Source organism: Sinocyclocheilus anshuiensis, unplaced genomic scaffold (assembly GCF_001515605.1).
Source record: "Sinocyclocheilus anshuiensis isolate Anshui unplaced genomic scaffold, SAMN03320099.WGS_v1.1 scaffold527, whole genome shotgun sequence".
Lineage (NCBI taxonomy): Eukaryota > Metazoa > Chordata > Actinopteri > Cypriniformes > Cyprinidae > Sinocyclocheilus > Sinocyclocheilus anshuiensis.
In genome coordinates this window covers 606126-623978 of record NW_015548227.1, presented here as the reverse complement: position 1 = coordinate 623978, position 17853 = coordinate 606126, and the positions used below count along the sequence as shown (strand labels likewise).

Sequence of the window (17853 nt, the reverse complement as noted above, 5' to 3'; positions counted from 1 at the left end):
AATTGCATCAGCATTGTCTATTTATTTATGTACTAAAATACAAAATACACATCTATAGCTTTTGTTGGTACTGGACGAATTATAGTTTGAGCTTTGGACAACAGGAGGTGATGTAATTCTCAAAGTTTGTGGAAAAATTCTTTGATACACTGAAAACAAATGGTGTAGGATTTACTTTGAAACAATTAATTGGTAGTACATTACAAATAATTACAAAGAAATGAAAATTAACACTGAATTCAACAAGAAATTTTGAAGTAGAAAAATATATTTTTTTTATTAAATTTTTTTTATTTTCTAAAAACATACTTTAGTCTTTAGATACAACTTTTTAAAAATCATTTTTTACAATATATTTGAATTAAACTGTAGTTTAATAGACTTTATAATAAATATAATAGACTTTAGTTCACGTTACAGTTATATGTATTGTAACCCTCTTAAATATTTTCTTTATTGTCTTTATGCTTGTAAATGCTATTGAAGCCCGTTTCCGCCACTGAATAAAAAATAAAAGAGGTAATTGCGAATAGGTTTTTTTCTCTCTCAGTATTTGCAAGATATAAATTCACAATTGTAAGTTATAAAGTCCAATTCTGAGGAACAACTTTTTTCTCAGAATTGTGGGTTTATATCTCACAATTCTGAATTTATAATTCACAATTGTGTCTTACAAATTCAAACTTTCTAATAATACACAATTGCGATTTTATATCACGGAATTCTGACTTTATAACTCGCAATTGTGTTTATATCTCACAATTCTGAGAAAAAAGTCAGAATTGCGAGAAAAAAAGTCAGAATTGCGAGAAAAAAAGTCAGAATTGCGAGAAAAAAAGTCAGAATTGCGAGAAAAAAAGTCAGAATTGCGAGAAAAAAAGTCAGAATTGCGAGAAAAAAAGTCAGAATTGCGAGAAAAAAAGTCAGAATTGCGAGAAAAAAAGTCAGAATTGCGAGAAAAAAAGTCAGAATTGCGAGAAAAAAAGTCAGAATTGTGAGATATAAACTCGCAATTGCGAGAAAAAAAGTCAGAATTGTGAGATATAAACTCGCAATTGCGAGAAAAAAAGTCAGAATTGTGAGATATAAACTCGCAATTGCGAGAAAAAAAGTCAGAATTGTGAGATATAAACTCGCAATTGCGAAACAAAAAGTCAGAATTGCGAGTTTTTATCTCGCAATTCTGACTTTATAACTCGCAATTGTGAGTTTATATCACGCAATTCTGAGAAAAAAAGTCAGAATTCTGACTTTATATCTCGCAATTCTGACTTTATAACTCGTAATTGCGAGTTTATATCTCACAATTCTGTGAAAAAAAGTCCGAATTGTGAGATAAAAATACGCAATTACGTTTTTGTTTTTTTTTTCAGTGGCGGAAACGGGCTTCCATAAAATGCTGTGTTCTTTGTTGCAAAATATATATATATAACATCTGGCAAAGGGACTACCAATGAAAACTAGCCGTTGAGCTAATTTGGGTACATTTACATTCATGATTGTTGATTAATATATATATATTTATGCATTTTTCATTCTTTATTTATTTATTTTACATAATAGCATTATTGCATAATCGGCATTGAAATATAATCTTAATGTGGAACAACTGAAAGGGATTTTGTTCCTATATTCTTATATTTTCTGCAACAAAAAAAATGTATCCTTCAACTAAATCTATTTTTCCTCCAGTAATCAAGTGTGTTTTCTAGTTTTACTATAGAAAATATTGGCATAAATGTATATATATGCTATACTTTAATCACGATATCATCCCACATTTTGTTTAATATAATTAGCTACTCTTTGTTAGGAGTTTGTCACTTGATTTGAAATAGTAGCTTGACTGTAAATTGAATTATAAGTAGCTTGTAGCTTCCCTAACACTGGTTTAATGTGTGTGTGTGTGTGTGTGTGTGTGTGTGTGTGGGAGGGGGAATGATACGCTGAGATGAGCTTCATTCCTGTAAAATTCAGCCAGCCGAATGTACAAGATCTGAGACAGGTCTCGTAATCCAGTGCTGTAAATAGACTTACATTCCTCCTGTTATTGACCCGATATGAAGGACACCAGTTACACACACACAGCGAGTGTCTAAAGATCACGTCCCTCTGGATATTTTTATCCGGTCATAAATAGAATCATACAAGGAAGGATTGTGTCATTTTTATGTGATAGAATGAGTGTGTCTATATGACTGTAATATTATGATTAACAACCTTTATTCTCCTCATTGCTGCAATAATAGAGCTATGATACACTTGCTGTGCTGATGGTTTGTGTTGTGTAATTTATTCATTAAAGGAATAGTTCACCTAAAAATGAAAAGTTGCTCTTAATTTACTCATCCTCAGGCCATCAGAGATGTAGGTGACTTTTTTTTTTCTTGAGTAGAACAGTAGAGAAGATTTTTAGCTGAAATCGTGGGTCCTTGGTGATTCATAAAATGCAAGTCAGCGGCTACCGGCACTTTGAGAAACATATGAAACAGTGAAAAAAGCATATACAGGCAAGATAAAATGAATACCTGTGGCTCCTGATGATTTATTGAGGTCTTATGAAGTGAAACTATCGGTCTGTGCCAGAAACTGAACATTATTTACAACATTATTACCTCTAATCCAGAGGCAAACGGTCCAGAGTGATGTCTGGTTCACGAACGAATCATTCTTTTGAACCGGTTCTTTTTAGGGAAGTAGATGAACCAGTTCACCAGTTTCTCTCAGTTTATGTAAAAAGGTGAGTTGTTTAAGACTAGTTTATTCACTTCATATGCTTTAGACATGCAAAACATTTGTGTTTCACATCATTATTGGTGCTTTAATAATATTATTGCGTATACATGACATCATTACATGATTACACAAACAAACTGGTGAATCGTTATTTGAACCAGTTCATTGACACGAACTGTCCGAAAGAACCAGTTTGTGAAAAATAATAGGTTTGAGGCTCTGAATTTCAGGAAATAATGTTGTAAATTATGTTCAGTTTCTTGCACAGACAGATAGTTTCACTTCATAAGAGCTCAACATGTCAAGAGGCACAGATATTCATTTTGTGTTGCCTGTATATTCTCGTTTCACTCTCAAACTTGCATTTTTTGAATCACCAAGCACCATGATTTCAACCAAAAATCTTCTTTAAATTAACAGAGAATTTTCATTTTTGGGTGAACTATCTCCTTAACTCTACACTCTTAAAAATAAAGGTTCCAAAATAACAGCGATGCAATAGAAGAACCATTTTTGGTTCCTCAACAAACCATCCAGTGAACAGTTCTTAAAAGAACCATTTTTTTCTTAATGTGAAGAACATTTGAAAAATCTAAAGAACCTTTTTCAACTCTAAAGAAGCTTTTGTGGAATGGAGTGATTCCATGGATGTTAAAGGTTCTTCATGGAACCATCAATACCAATAAAGAACCTTTATTTTTGTGAGTGTACTGATGGCTATGTAGTTTGTAGTCGATTCAGCTGTACTGGTGTTTGTGCCATTTATTGCAGTTGATCTGATGTTTGTGTGTTTATTCTCCGTGGTTAACTGATGGTGTGCTCTGTGTTTTATTTCAGTGTCTGTACGGCTGCTATGTCCATTCCTCCATCATTCCTACGTTCCACCGCCGCTGTTACTGGCTGCTGCAGGTAAGAGTTCAGCTGCTTCCCTTACTATTTAACCCTAAACTATGCTTCAGATGCAGGACTAACACAACTGCAAACATCTTTCATCACCATCCCACTAATAACTCTGTCGTCTTGAGCTCTATGTCTCTCCCTCTCTGTTAAATGCATGAACAGTCTGACAGCGACGGCAGTAATTGAGGGTCATAAAGACGTTTGTCAGAGTTTATTAGCAGCCAGAGTTCGTCGTACAAAGTAGTCGATCAGTTCTATGGCTAGATGATGCTTTGGGCCTGTAGACACGTCACAGATCAGATTCTTCTATTTGGCTGTTTATAAGTGAACTACAGTTCGTTTGGTCGATCTCTGAGGCCTGTGAAACTAGCCAAGTGTTGTCCGCAGACTGAAAGAAACTATAAGCGTGTGGGATGTGAGGGTTTTTGCGCCGCAAGCAGCATCAGTCGAGATGTGCAAGCTTTCATTTCTTACCCTCAGCATCTCAGCGGTGCGGGACACAGTCTCCGGCTGGCTGTCAGACCGCTGTTGCTGCACGCCACATCATTTACATGAGCTAAACGGTGGCTAGCCAACTAGTAGATCTCAGTTTGGGGGTCTAATTGACTAGTTGAAGGTAAAATTAGTAGTTGTGCAGGTCCTAGCATGTGTATGACATTTGTATATGTGTGTGTGAGTTTGGATACATGTGTGAGGTTTTGCCGACATTGTTGAGACCAAATGTCCCCTCATGGATAGTAAAACCTGAAATCATCTACACTGTGCGGAGCAGCAAACAGCGCCCATGAGGAAACGACTTAATAAACATACTAAATAATGTCTTCATGGAAATATAAAAATGCAATGGGTTAGCTTTAGGTGCAGGGGATAGAAAATATTATTAGCACAGTATAAAAACAATCAATGGAAAATCCCCACCTTGATAGAAAAGCAAGTGTGTGTGTGTGTGTGTGTGTGCGTGTGTGTGTGTGTGTGGGTGGGTGTGTGTGTGTGTGCGTGTGTGTGTGTGTGCGTGTGTGTGTGTGTGCGTGTGTGAGAGAGTGTGCGCGCGTGTGTGTGTGTGTGCGTGTGTGAGAGAGTGTGCGCGCGTGTGTGTGTGTGTGCGTGTGTGAGAGAGTGTGCGCGCGTGTGTGTGTGTGTGCGTGTGTGAGAGAGTGTGCGCGCGTGTGTGTGTGTGTGCGTGTGTGAGAGAGTGTGCGCGCGTGTGTGTGTGTGTGCGTGTGTGAGAGAGTGTGCGCGCGTGTGTGTGTGTGTGCGTGTGTGAGAGAGTGTGCGCGCGTGTGTGTGTGTGTGCGTGTGTGAGAGAGTGTGCGCGCGTGTGTGTGTGTGTGCGTGTGTGAGAGAGTGTGCGCGCGTGTGTGTGTGTGTGCGTGTGTGAGAGAGTGTGCGCGCGTGTGTGTGTGTGTGCGTGTGTGAGAGAGTGTGCGCGCGTGTGTGTGTGTGTGCGTGTGTGAGAGAGTGTGCGCGCGTGTGTGTGTGTGTGCGTGTGTGAGAGAGTGTGCGCGCGTGTGTGTGTGTGTGCGTGTGTGAGAGAGTGTGCGCGCGTGTGTGTGTGTGTGCGTGTGTGAGAGAGTGTGCGCGCGTGTGTGTGTGTGTGCGTGTGTGAGAGAGTGTGCGCGCGTGTGTGTGTGTGTGCGTGTGTGAGAGAGTGTGCGCGCGTGTGTGTGTGTGTGCGTGTGTGAGAGAGTGTGCGCGCGTGTGTGTGTGTGTGCGTGTGTGAGAGAGTGTGCGCGCGTGTGTGTGTGTGTGCGTGTGTGAGAGAGTGTGCGCGCGTGTGTGTGTGTGTGCGTGTGTGAGAGAGTGTGCGCGCGTGTGTGTGTGTGTGCGTGTGTGAGAGAGTGTGCGCGCGTGTGTGTGTGTGTGCGTGTGTGAGAGAGTGTGCGCGCGTGTGTGTGTGTGTGCGTGTGTGAGAGAGTGTGCGCGCGTGTGTGTGTGTGTGCGTGTGTGAGAGAGTGTGCGCGCGTGTGTGTGTGTGTGCGTGTGTGAGAGAGTGTGCGCGCGTGTGTGTGTGTGTGCGTGTGTGAGAGAGTGTGCGCGCGTGTGTGTGTGTGTGCGTGTGTGAGAGAGTGTGCGCGCGTGTGTGTGTGTGTGCGTGTGTGAGAGAGTGTGCGCGCGTGTGTGTGTGTGTGCGTGTGTGAGAGAGTGTGCGCGCGTGTGTGTGTGTGTGCGTGTGTGAGAGAGTGTGCGCGCGTGTGTGTGTGTGTGCGTGTGTGAGAGAGTGTGCGCGCGTGTGTGTGTGTGTGCGTGTGTGAGAGAGTGTGCGCGCGTGTGTGTGTGTGTGCGTGTGTGAGAGAGTGTGCGCGCGTGTGTGTGTGTGTGCGTGTGTGAGAGAGTGTGCGCGCGTGTGTGTGTGTGTGCGTGTGTGAGAGAGTGTGCGCGCGTGTGTGTGTGTGTGCGTGTGTGAGAGAGTGTGCGCGCGTGTGTGTGTGTGTGCGTGTGTGAGAGAGTGTGCGCGCGTGTGTGTGTGTGTGCGTGTGTGAGAGAGTGTGCGCGCGTGTGTGTGTGTGTGCGTGTGTGAGAGAGTGTGCGCGCGTGTGTGTGTGTGTGCGTGTGTGAGAGAGTGTGCGCGCGTGTGTGTGTGTGTGCGTGTGTGAGAGAGTGTGCGCGCGTGTGTGTGTGTGTGCGTGTGTGAGAGAGTGTGCGCGCGTGTGTGTGTGTGTGCGTGTGTGAGAGAGTGTGCGCGCGTGTGTGTGTGTGTGCGTGTGTGAGAGAGTGTGCGCGCGTGTGTGTGTGTGTGCGTGTGTGAGAGAGTGTGCGCGCGTGTGTGTGTGTGTGCGTGTGTGAGAGAGTGTGCGCGCGTGTGTGTGTGTGTGCGTGTGTGAGAGAGTGTGCGCGCGTGTGTGTGTGTGTGCGTGTGTGAGAGAGTGTGCGCGCGTGTGTGTGTGTGTGCGTGTGTGAGAGAGTGTGCGCGCGTGTGTGTGTGTGTGCGTGTGTGAGAGAGTGTGCGCGCGTGTGTGTGTGTGTGCGTGTGTGAGAGAGTGTGCGCGCGTGTGTGTGTGTGTGCGTGTGTGAGAGAGTGTGCGCGCGTGTGTGTGTGTGTGCGTGTGTGAGAGAGTGTGCGCGCGTGTGTGTGTGTGTGCGTGTGTGAGAGAGTGTGCGCGCGTGTGTGTGTGTGTGCGTGTGTGAGAGAGTGTGCGCGCGTGTGTGTGTGTGTGCGTGTGTGAGAGAGTGTGCGCGCGTGTGTGTGTGTGTGCGTGTGTGAGAGAGTGTGCGCGCGTGTGTGTGTGTGTGCGTGTGTGAGAGAGTGTGCGCGCGTGTGTGTGTGTGTGCGTGTGTGAGAGAGTGTGCGCGCGTGTGTGTGTGTGTGCGTGTGTGAGAGAGTGTGCGCGCGTGTGTGTGTGTGTGCGTGTGTGAGAGAGTGTGCGCGCGTGTGTGTGTGTGTGCGTGTGTGAGAGAGTGTGCGCGCGTGTGTGTGTGTGTGCGTGTGTGAGAGAGTGTGCGCGCGTGTGTGTGTGTGTGCGTGTGTGAGAGAGTGTGCGCGCGTGTGTGTGTGTGTGCGTGTGTGAGAGAGTGTGCGCGCGTGTGTGTGTGTGTGCGTGTGTGAGAGAGTGTGCGCGCGTGTGTGTGTGTGTGCGTGTGTGAGAGAGTGTGCGCGCGTGTGTGTGTGTGTGCGTGTGTGAGAGAGTGTGCGCGCGTGTGTGTGTGTGTGCGTGTGTGAGAGAGTGTGCGCGCGTGTGTGTGTGTGTGCGTGTGTGAGAGAGTGTGCGCGCGTGTGTGTGTGTGTGCGTGTGTGAGAGAGTGTGCGCGCGTGTGTGTGTGTGTGCGTGTGTGAGAGAGTGTGCGCGCGTGTGTGTGTGTGTGCGTGTGTGAGAGAGTGTGCGCGCGTGTGTGTGTGTGTGCGTGTGTGAGAGAGTGTGCGCGCGTGTGTGTGTGTGTGCGTGTGTGAGAGAGTGTGCGCGCGTGTGTGTGTGTGTGCGTGTGTGAGAGAGTGTGCGCGCGTGTGTGTGTGTGTGCGTGTGTGAGAGAGTGTGCGCGCGTGTGTGTGTGTGTGCGTGTGTGAGAGAGTGTGCGCGCGTGTGTGTGTGTGTGCGTGTGTGAGAGAGTGTGCGCGCGTGTGTGTGTGTGTGCGTGTGTGAGAGAGTGTGCGCGCGTGTGTGTGTGTGTGCGTGTGTGAGAGAGTGTGCGCGCGTGTGTGTGTGTGTGCGTGTGTGAGAGAGTGTGCGCGCGTGTGTGTGTGTGTGCGTGTGTGAGAGAGTGTGCGCGCGTGTGTGTGTGTGTGCGTGTGTGAGAGAGTGTGCGCGCGTGTGTGTGTGTGTGCGTGTGTGAGAGAGTGTGCGCGCGTGTGTGTGTGTGTGCGTGTGTGAGAGAGTGTGCGCGCGTGTGTGTGTGTGTGCGTGTGTGAGAGAGTGTGCGCGCGTGTGTGTGTGTGTGCGTGTGTGAGAGAGTGTGCGCGCGTGTGTGTGTGTGTGCGTGTGTGAGAGAGTGTGCGCGCGTGTGTGTGTGTGTGCGTGTGTGAGAGAGTGTGCGCGCGTGTGTGTGTGTGTGCGTGTGTGAGAGAGTGTGCGCGCGTGTGTGTGTGTGTGCGTGTGTGAGAGAGTGTGCGCGCGTGTGTGTGTGTGTGCGTGTGTGAGAGAGTGTGCGCGCGTGTGTGTGTGTGTGCGTGTGTGAGAGAGTGTGCGCGCGTGTGTGTGTGTGTGCGTGTGTGAGAGAGTGTGCGCGCGTGTGTGTGTGTGTGCGTGTGTGAGAGAGTGTGCGCGCGTGTGTGTGTGTGTGCGTGTGTGAGAGAGTGTGCGCGCGTGTGTGTGTGTGTGCGTGTGTGAGAGAGTGTGCGCGCGTGTGTGTGTGTGTGCGTGTGTGAGAGAGTGTGCGCGCGTGTGTGTGTGTGTGCGTGTGTGAGAGAGTGTGCGCGCGTGTGTGTGTGTGTGCGTGTGTGAGAGAGTGTGCGCGCGTGTGTGTGTGTGTGCGTGTGTGAGAGAGTGTGCGCGCGTGTGTGTGTGTGTGCGTGTGTGAGAGAGTGTGCGCGCGTGTGTGTGTGTGTGCGTGTGTGAGAGAGTGTGCGCGCGTGTGTGTGTGTGTGCGTGTGTGAGAGAGTGTGCGCGCGTGTGTGTGTGTGTGCGTGTGTGAGAGAGTGTGCGCGCGTGTGTGTGTGTGTGCGTGTGTGAGAGAGTGTGCGCGCGTGTGTGTGTGTGTGCGTGTGTGAGAGAGTGTGCGCGCGTGTGTGTGTGTGTGCGTGTGTGAGAGAGTGTGCGCGCGTGTGTGTGTGTGTGCGTGTGTGAGAGAGTGTGCGCGCGTGTGTGTGTGTGTGCGTGTGTGAGAGAGTGTGCGCGCGTGTGTGTGTGTGTGTGTGTGTGCGTGTGTGTGTGTGTGTGGGTGGGTTTATACTTCAAGAGACGAAATTGCCTCCAGAAGTGAGCTGAATCTGACAAAACTGTTCTCTAGGACTTTCAAGGAGAAACAAATCATATATAAAGTAAATAATATTACTATTTTTTTATTCTAAAAATGCAGAAAGTTTGCTTTTCCAAGTCATTCCAAGAGTGCTTATATAAAGTCTGAGAGCACTGGGACTTTTCACTGTTTGTAAAAAAAAAAAAAAAAGACAGACTGTCGGTTTGTTAATGGTGAGGATTTTTCAGTGACTCTTTTTATAGATCACACTTTTATACCAATAGATGGCGATTAAATAACTGCCTTTCTGAGTGAGTAATTTGAATCACTTACTCACCTGATTCATTCAAAATTACTGATTCATTTGGGAATAAAACAAGTGACTTTATGAGAGAGTTCAGTATCTAAACAATTGGCTGACTTGATTGTCAGTCATTTGAATTATTCCCTCAGCTGGTTTGTTGAAAAATACTGATTCATTCTGTAACAAACAAGTGACTGTCTATATGAATTAGTCATTTGATTCATTCCTTCTACCAATTAGTTCAAAACCACTGATTCATTCTGTAACAAAACAAGTGACTCTCTTTATGAATTAGTCAATTGAATCATTCACTCAACTGACTTGTTCAAAAACACTGATTTCTTCAGTAATGTGAAAAGTGGCTGACTTTATAAGTCAGTCATTTTGATTATTCCCTGAACTGATTTGTTTAAAACCACTGATATATTGAGTAACAAAACAAGGGGATTTCTTTATGAGTGAGTCTTTTGAATCATTCTCTCAACAAATGTATTCAAAACCACTGATTCATTCAGTAACAAAACAAGTGGCTGACTTTGAGTGAGTCATTTGAATCATTCATTCAAATTATTTGTTCAAACACTAATTAATTCAGTAACTAAACAAGTGGATTTCTTTACGAGTGAGTCATCAGAAATCAGAAAGTCAGAAAGTATCAGTATTAATAAAAAATATGGCCTCAAACAGTATATTTATAGTCACAAGTATATCAGAAAACAGGTTGATGTTTGGATGAAAGACAATTTAGGTGTGTGAGATGAACTATGAAATATCTTTTATAAAAGCAATTTTATAATTCACGGTGTGATTCACGGTGTGTGTGTGTGTGTGTGTGTGTGTGTGTGTGTTTGGTTTGGTTTAGTCTGAAGGGAAGTGTAATGGGAGTTGAGGGATGAAAACATGTTAAACCATAGAACAAAACGAGGAGAAAAGAGAAAGAAGTCATGTGAAAAAAGCGAGAGAACCCAGTGGTGATAAAGCAAATCTAAGCTGTCAGATTTCTCACAGTTACAGAGGCTTGAGCTCAGCTGGGCAGGTAAGAATGATTGATTACAGAGAGGGCGAGTCCACCTACATTACACAGAGAGAGAGAGAGAGAGAGTAAACCTACCCATGCACACTTACAATGCTTAAAACTTTCATCCTCCACACCTGCCCAATCACAAGCAGATTATCATCAGCAGCGTTTGATTTATGAAGCAGCACTTGCTACATATTAATGTTATAACGCAGGATGGTGTCTGCATACAAATAGAGCGCAACAGTGGGGCTCTGAGGGAAAAAATCCCATTCATTTACTCCATAGAGAAATTGATTTTTAGTGATAATGTATAAAGCCTTCAGCGCAGACCTACGGTGAGCTCTGAGATTGTTAAGTGATGGTCTAAACTTCTGTAGACTTCTAAATATCATATTTAATAGTGAAGAGGTGTGAAGAGCTCCACCAATCAGTGCAAAGTTGCTGTTACTATGGCAAAAGAGCAGCATCGTGAATGTAAATGTAAATGTCATCTGTTGTGATTGAATGTTTTTGAAAGAAGTCTCTTCTGCTCACCGTCTATAATTATTTGGTTAAAAATACAACAAAAAAAACGTAATATTGTGAAATGTTTCTATTTGAATATATTTTAAAGTGTTTATTTCTGATGAAAAGCTGTCTGTTGTGATTGAATGTTTTTGAAAGAAGTCTCTTCTGCTCACCGGCTATAATTATTTGATTAAAAATACAACAAAAAAAACGTAATATTGTGAAATTTTTCTATTTGAATATATTTTAAAGTGTTTATTTCTGATGAAAAGCTGTATTTTCAGCATTATTACTCCAGTCTTCAGTGTCACATGATCCTTCAGAAATCATTCTAATATGCTGATTTGATACTCAAGAAATATTTATTTTTATCAGTGTTGAAAAAAGTTGTGCTGCTTTATATTTTTGGTGGAAACTGTAATACTTTTTTCAGGATTCTTTAATAAATAAAGTTCATTAGAACAGAATTTATTTGAAACAGAAATCTTTTGCAACATTATAAATGCCAACTGTCACTTTTGCTCAATTTAATGCATCTTCGCTGAATAAAAGTTCTTTAAAAAATTCTTACTGACCCTAAACTTTTCAACAGTGCTGTATGATTGGCATAATTTCCATCATGATGTTGTAGGTGTTTGTTGTGCAAAATGCAGGCAAACATATGTTTGTGATGTCATAAACATAATGATTTCTGAACGAGGCGTTATTTAAATGTTTGGGCTAAAAAGAAGAAAAAAACCTTAGGAGGAACCCATTCTTCTCTGCTCAGCAAAGTTTTGTCCATACATCAATTACGAAACCAGCCATAAGATAAAAAGATGGTTGTGTTAGCAGTTAGCAGTCAACCAATAGAGATAAACGGGTATAAAAAGGATACAGGAAGTGTGGCGCTGTGCTGCACACATAAAGAGGAAGTTGAGTGTGTTTGCGCTCAGAGATGCTCATTGACTTATGCTCCAGCAGAGCGATTGGACTCACAAGGTTACACAGCAGTGATTGGTGCCCCGCCGAGCTCTCCGATAGCTCAAACACACACACACACACTCCATTTGGCACTGTCAATCACACTTGTCAAGGTCAGTCTTTGTACTTTTGTTCACATTCGTCACTTAGTTTTAGAAACTTGAAAGCCCATGGACCGTGCTATCATGTTGTAGATGGTTTAACCTATATATTATAGCTGGAAAATGAAAAAAAAATAATAATAATAACATTCTGTTGGTAAAAAATATGTTTTGCTTTATTGCCAAGTATGCTCGCACACGCAATGAATTTGTTTTGAATTTGCGTCTAGTACACAGAGACAACAACAACAAGACACAGATAATAAAATAAAAAATAAACATATGTGAATAAAATACACATGTAATAAAATTAAAAGGCAGAAAAAAATATTTTGTTATTAAAATGAAAGAAATAAAAACTTTTAAACCAATCTGGGACCATGCTAGATCATGACAGATGATTTATCCTATATATTATGTCTGGATTATGTCTAAAAATAAATTAAATTAAATAACAAAACTAAATAATACAAACTAAATAAATAAATACATATATATATATGTACATGGGTATAAATAGATAGATGGATGCATGGATAATAAATTAAACAAAAGCAGAAAATAAAGGCATTTTTCTGTTGCTAAAAATGATTAAATAAATAACAAAATTAAAAGAAAAGTTTTTTTTTTTTTACTTTTTTTAAAGTAAATAATGATATAAAAGGCAGAAAAAAAGCAATTTTTCCGTTGTTGAAATGTCAAAATAAATAATGAAATAAAAATCTGAAAAATAAAGTATTTTTTAATTATGTAATATTTGTTCAAATGTTAAAATTAAAAAAATTGTAGTTAAAAATGTTAAATATTGGGATTTTAAGAAAATAAAAAAAAAAATCTGTTGCTCAAAATAAATAATGTAATAAAATAAAAAGGTATTTTATTTTTCCATTTGTTAAAAAAAATAATAATATGCATATAATATTTTTTCTGATGTTAAAGTGCTTTCTTATCAGAGCTGGTCACTTTATATGTTGGTTAGACGGTCTAAATGCAGAGTTTATGGGCAGAATAAGCTGCAGTGTGGACCAGACTTGTGACAGTCAGGAGTCTAGATTAGTCACCCTTCGTCTCTCAGTCCTGGAGGCTACAGACGGCCCCAAAAGAGCCTTTTATTTATTCATTCAGCCATGCATTTTGCCAGCGGTCTGCAGGGGCATCTGAAACCCTGTATGGCAGGCCACATGATTGCTGTTTACCACGAGTGTCATCTGAATATTTATGCGTGAGAATGTTTTTAATGTGTCATGTAGCATTAAGGGCTACAAATCACACACTGTGAGAAAATGCATAAAGTTTTATTTCTCCCCACATTCTCTTTCTTCCTCTCTGTGTTCTTTCTGTTCTTCCTCACCACCTCTTTTTGATTTCATGTCTTTTGAGAGCCTGTTGAAATTGTGACCACATTCTTGTATTGCAGTTGACCCGTCCATTCACTTCCATTTCATGCTGAGTAAAGCGAAGCCATTTGCTGTTTCCGGCGGGCATTAGGGAGCGATGCTGGGCTCTGGTCAACACACTTCACTGCACTCAATACAGCGTTAACATTCACCTTCAGCTCCACAAGCACACATGCAGCTTCATTCAGAGCACATGCCTCCATACTTACAGCGCCGTTTTTAGTTCATCAATAAGGACCTAGTTTACTTTCTTAATAAATGTTGCTGGTCTAATTGAGCATTATTTCTAAAGATTTTTTTTTTCTTTTAAAAAAGTTATAAACTGTCATCGAAATGTTGTCACTGCTTCTAAAACTTTTTTTGCTGCTGTGATTATCCAGAAGGAATCCAAGCAACTCTCAGTGAATAAAATTAAGTCCCGTCATTCATTATTTTCTACTAAATGTTCCACTTAGAAGGAAACGCACTTCAGAACAAAAAAAAAAAGATAATTGTGATATTTCTTGTAACTCTGACTTCATATCTCACAGTTGCAACTTTATTTTTCACAACTGCACAGCTTTTTATTGACTTTGTCTTATAATTGTGAATTCATATCTCACAGTTGCTATTCTATTTGACATCATTGCAACTTTATTGTCATTTTTTTAAAAGATGACAAAACAAAATCATTTCTTGTTTTTAATCTCACAATGACCTGTTGTATTTTTTTACACTGATTTGGAAATGGACTTCCATACATTATCAAAATTAAAAACAATTGTGGATCATTAAATTGATCAAAAATGACAGTGAGGGCATTTAAAATGTTACAACAGATTTTCATTTCAAATAAATGCTGTTCTTTTGAACTTTCTGTACTATACTTTTTATTGTATCTCAGCTTCCACGAAAATATTAAGCAGTTTTCAGCATTGATAATAATCAGAAATGTTTCTTGAGCAGCAAATCAGCATATTAGAATGATTTCTGGAGGATCATGTGACACTGAAGACTGGAGTAATGATGTTGGAAATGCAGGATTGCATCAAAGGAATAAATTACATTTTACAATTTACTAAAATAGAAAACATTTGAAATTGTAATAATATTTCACAATTTTTACTGTATTTCTGATCAAATAAATGCAGCTTTGGTGAGCATTCGAGATTTCATGAAATAAAAAATGGAAATCTTACCAACCCTAAACATTTGAACAGTACCTGAATTCTGCTTACAGATCCTGGCAAACCAAATAGGAGTTTTGTGGGTTTTTAGTCCATGTCTGGTGGTGTTGAGCACAACTGTATGCCAGTGTACTCCTAAAGCTGTCAAAAACTTTTAGGAGATATATGCATATAAAATCGACTGTCTTTGCCTTCTGGGAAAATGGGCCAAAATATTGATGACTCAACTTGTTTGCAGGGGACGTATGCTAATTTTCGCAGATGCTCTCTAGAATGAGAATGTCCCTCCCAATGAAACCGCCTGCGACTGAGGAGAAGTTAAGTCAAGGAAATAGGCTGTTTATAAAGAGGACAAGCACTTGAATATGTCCTGCTCCTTCAATAAGAATTACAAGCAAGAAAAACGCTTTTAGTCTCAAACTAGGAGACTTTCAATAGTCAAACGTGCTTTAAAATAAGTATTTCATAACAAAAGTTCACAGTGGTCAATGACACTTAAACCCTGGGAAACGTTAGGCATAATTCGTTTCCTTTTGAAGTTCAGCGCTGTTCTTTCCCAAAAAGACTAACTTGAAAAGTGAAAGCCGTGACTTTACCACCCTAAGCCCTCCGTCTGAACACTACGTGACACATCGAAGCCTTTTTGTCAAGTCCTTGAGGAACCGGAGAGAGGTGAAAAGCACACACACACATGCATTTGTCCAAATCTGCAGATCCTCAGGAGATGCTTGTGACCCTCGCTCAGAAGAGGTCCCGAGACAAATGTGGCGTGTTGTGGAGCCAGTGAGCCATTAGTGCTGTTTTCCCCTTGACCTCTCAGACAGGAACAGCCATTATGCTGTTGTTCGAACAAAAACCTCAAGGTGGGTTCAGTGTTTCAAAGCCTGGTAGGTTTCAACTGGAAGTAGTGCTGGAGAGGTAGTTTCTGAAAACATACAGGAACATTTGTGTGTGTGTGTGTGTGTGTGTGTGTGTGTGTTTGAGAGACAGACCGACAGAGAAAGAGCAGCATAAGTCAGGGAGCAAGAGCTCATGGCCCATTAAATAATGCATCCTTCCTGAAAGACCTTAAGGTAGCGCTGAATCCGAGCGGGTCTGGAGCTGATTACAGGCTGCTGAAGGAACCATGTTCGGCTGTCAGCCTCTGATCCACAAACACCCTCAACTGCCCGACTATAGAAACAGAAAGACACGGCTGACGCTAGATAAAGCTTGTGCCTATGATGCAAGCTGAATAAAACGTGAAAAGCTCTTCAGCAAAATGTAACCGATATATCCAGAATTCATACCTAACCGTGAAAAGCTCCAGTGCCGTATCAGGAAGCACAAAGACTCACACACACTGTCAGAAAAAAACGGTGGCGTTATGCTTTCAAAGGGTTCTAATATGTACTACTTGGGGATAAATAAGATACAATAATGTACCTTTTAGCTGTACTTTTTTTTCTTTGTACGAGACTTTTAACAGAATTTACCAGCTCACTGGTTTTGTTCCTTATTTTATTTTCACCTTGCACTTTTCCTTCTCATTTCAGAATACTATTCCTTTTGAACTTCTGATACTTTAATTTAAATAATTATATAAATACGTAATTCTAAAATCAATATATAATTGTAAATATTTGTATATTTATGTATCATTTAATTCTACTTAAACAATTATGTATTTGTACACTTTTATATAAATAATTTATGCATTATGCAATTATATAAATAATGTTATATAATTGCTTATATATTTATATAAATAATTTGCTATATAATTCTATAATTAAATGCTATAAATGTTTTACTTTTAGTTAATTTCATTATTTTTATCAATTATTTTAATTATTTAGCACAAAGCAGCACAAAGACCTTGTAGCATTTATTTACATTTTACCATATTTTTACTTTTATTTAAATAATTATATAAACAAAAATAAGTGTATATAACTTGTATGTAAATTATTTGTTATATATTTAATTATATACAATTTTTATTGTTTTATATTTTTAATACATTTTTATAAATTGTGTGTGTGTGTGTGTGTGTGTGTGTGTGTTATAGTATAGAATTATATATTTTAATATAAATAATTCATTATAGAAATATAAGCTCAATAATTTATTTTCTTTAGTTAATTTATTCACTTTTGTCAGTTTAATATTGTTGGCAACTAAGCTTGGCAATAAAGGTAATTTGGAAACTGTGGAGCTTTATGTGCAGACAGATTCATGCAGGTTCTGTTTCTGGTTATGCCAGTAAAACTGAAAGTGAAAAAGGGAGTGAGGGAGGCAGATGAGCGGTACGTTACTGAAGCAGGACTGAACATTCACTGCTCTAGAAGCTTCTCTGGACTTTCACTTTGGAGGGGTGCAACTTCAGGTCTTTCCCACGAGACCAGAGAGAAAGAGAGAGCAAATGAAAGAAAACAGAAGAGCAAGAGAGGAAATAACAATGAAAAACATCACAAAGGCCCAACTGCTAATTGAAAAGAGAGCAAATTAATTACGCTAATGAAGCAATTAAAGGGCTGTCACGCAACCAAGCCGGTAAGCATTTTGTTTCTCAAGCATTCCCCCGGTGTCTGTGAGCAGGAAGATGCAGAACACTTTCTCCTCATTCCTCCGTTTCTTCTCCTTTTTAATCTAGTGAAACACAAACTGCAAGAAATGAGCCGAATTACAATATTTTCACCAGTAGAATAAAACTGAAGGTCAAACAAAGGTCGTATTATGATAAACAGTATGTAAACATATATGTTTATGTCTTGTTTTTCAGTAAAAACAGTAGGGTTTTTTGTTTTAAGCATCAATAATAAGTCATTAAATATATACTATATAAAGCAATAAGATATAAAAAAATATTTACCTCCTGTCTTAACCTCAGTATGTTTCATTGATGTACAAAATAGACAGTTATAAATGGACACACTTTGGCACACAAAACACACAAGGATTGATGTTTGCTTATCTGCCTTTTCGTTATTTCAGACCTTACGTGTCGTGCATACGTGTGTGTGTGTGTGTGTGTGTGTGTGTGTGTGTGTGTGTGTGTGTGTGTCTGTGTGTGTGTGTGTGCCTACTTAACCATACTTAACCTCCCTTTGGGGATGTCCTCATTTGTAAAACTGGTATAAAAATAAAGTAAACAAAGTAAAAAAAATTTACATTGTAAAAATGCGTAAACGTGTGTGTGTGTGTGTGTGTGTGTGTGTGTGTGTGTGTAGATGTTTTTTTCTTCTTGTTTTGAGTATTGTTTGAGGCCCAGCATGCATCAGTTTTTCTCTGTGCTGTCCAGAGGTGAGTGATGTCCTCAAACAGCTCTTTTATCAGACTCTTGGGAACTTCAGAGGAACAGAGATGAACTCAGGGAGAGAATTTTGTTATTTATTTTTTCATTATATTTCAAAAATATGATTTAATGATATTTATTTTACTGAATGCA

At 40.6% G+C, this 17853-nt stretch overlaps 1 protein-coding gene across 6 annotated transcripts in view; it reads left to right on the top strand.

Annotated features, from left to right (window-relative positions):
- Positions 1-17853, top strand: part of LOC107654440 (calmodulin-binding transcription activator 1-like) — a 313692-nt gene that overhangs the window by 257848 nt on the left and 37991 nt on the right. For all 6 annotated transcript variants that reach the window (XM_016441502.1, XM_016441501.1, XM_016441500.1 and 3 more), the window contains exon 5: positions 3574-3645. In XM_016441502.1, coding sequence (XP_016296988.1) covers positions 3574-3645 — 72 coding nt within the window. The remainder of the gene's footprint in view (positions 1-3573; positions 3646-17853) is intronic.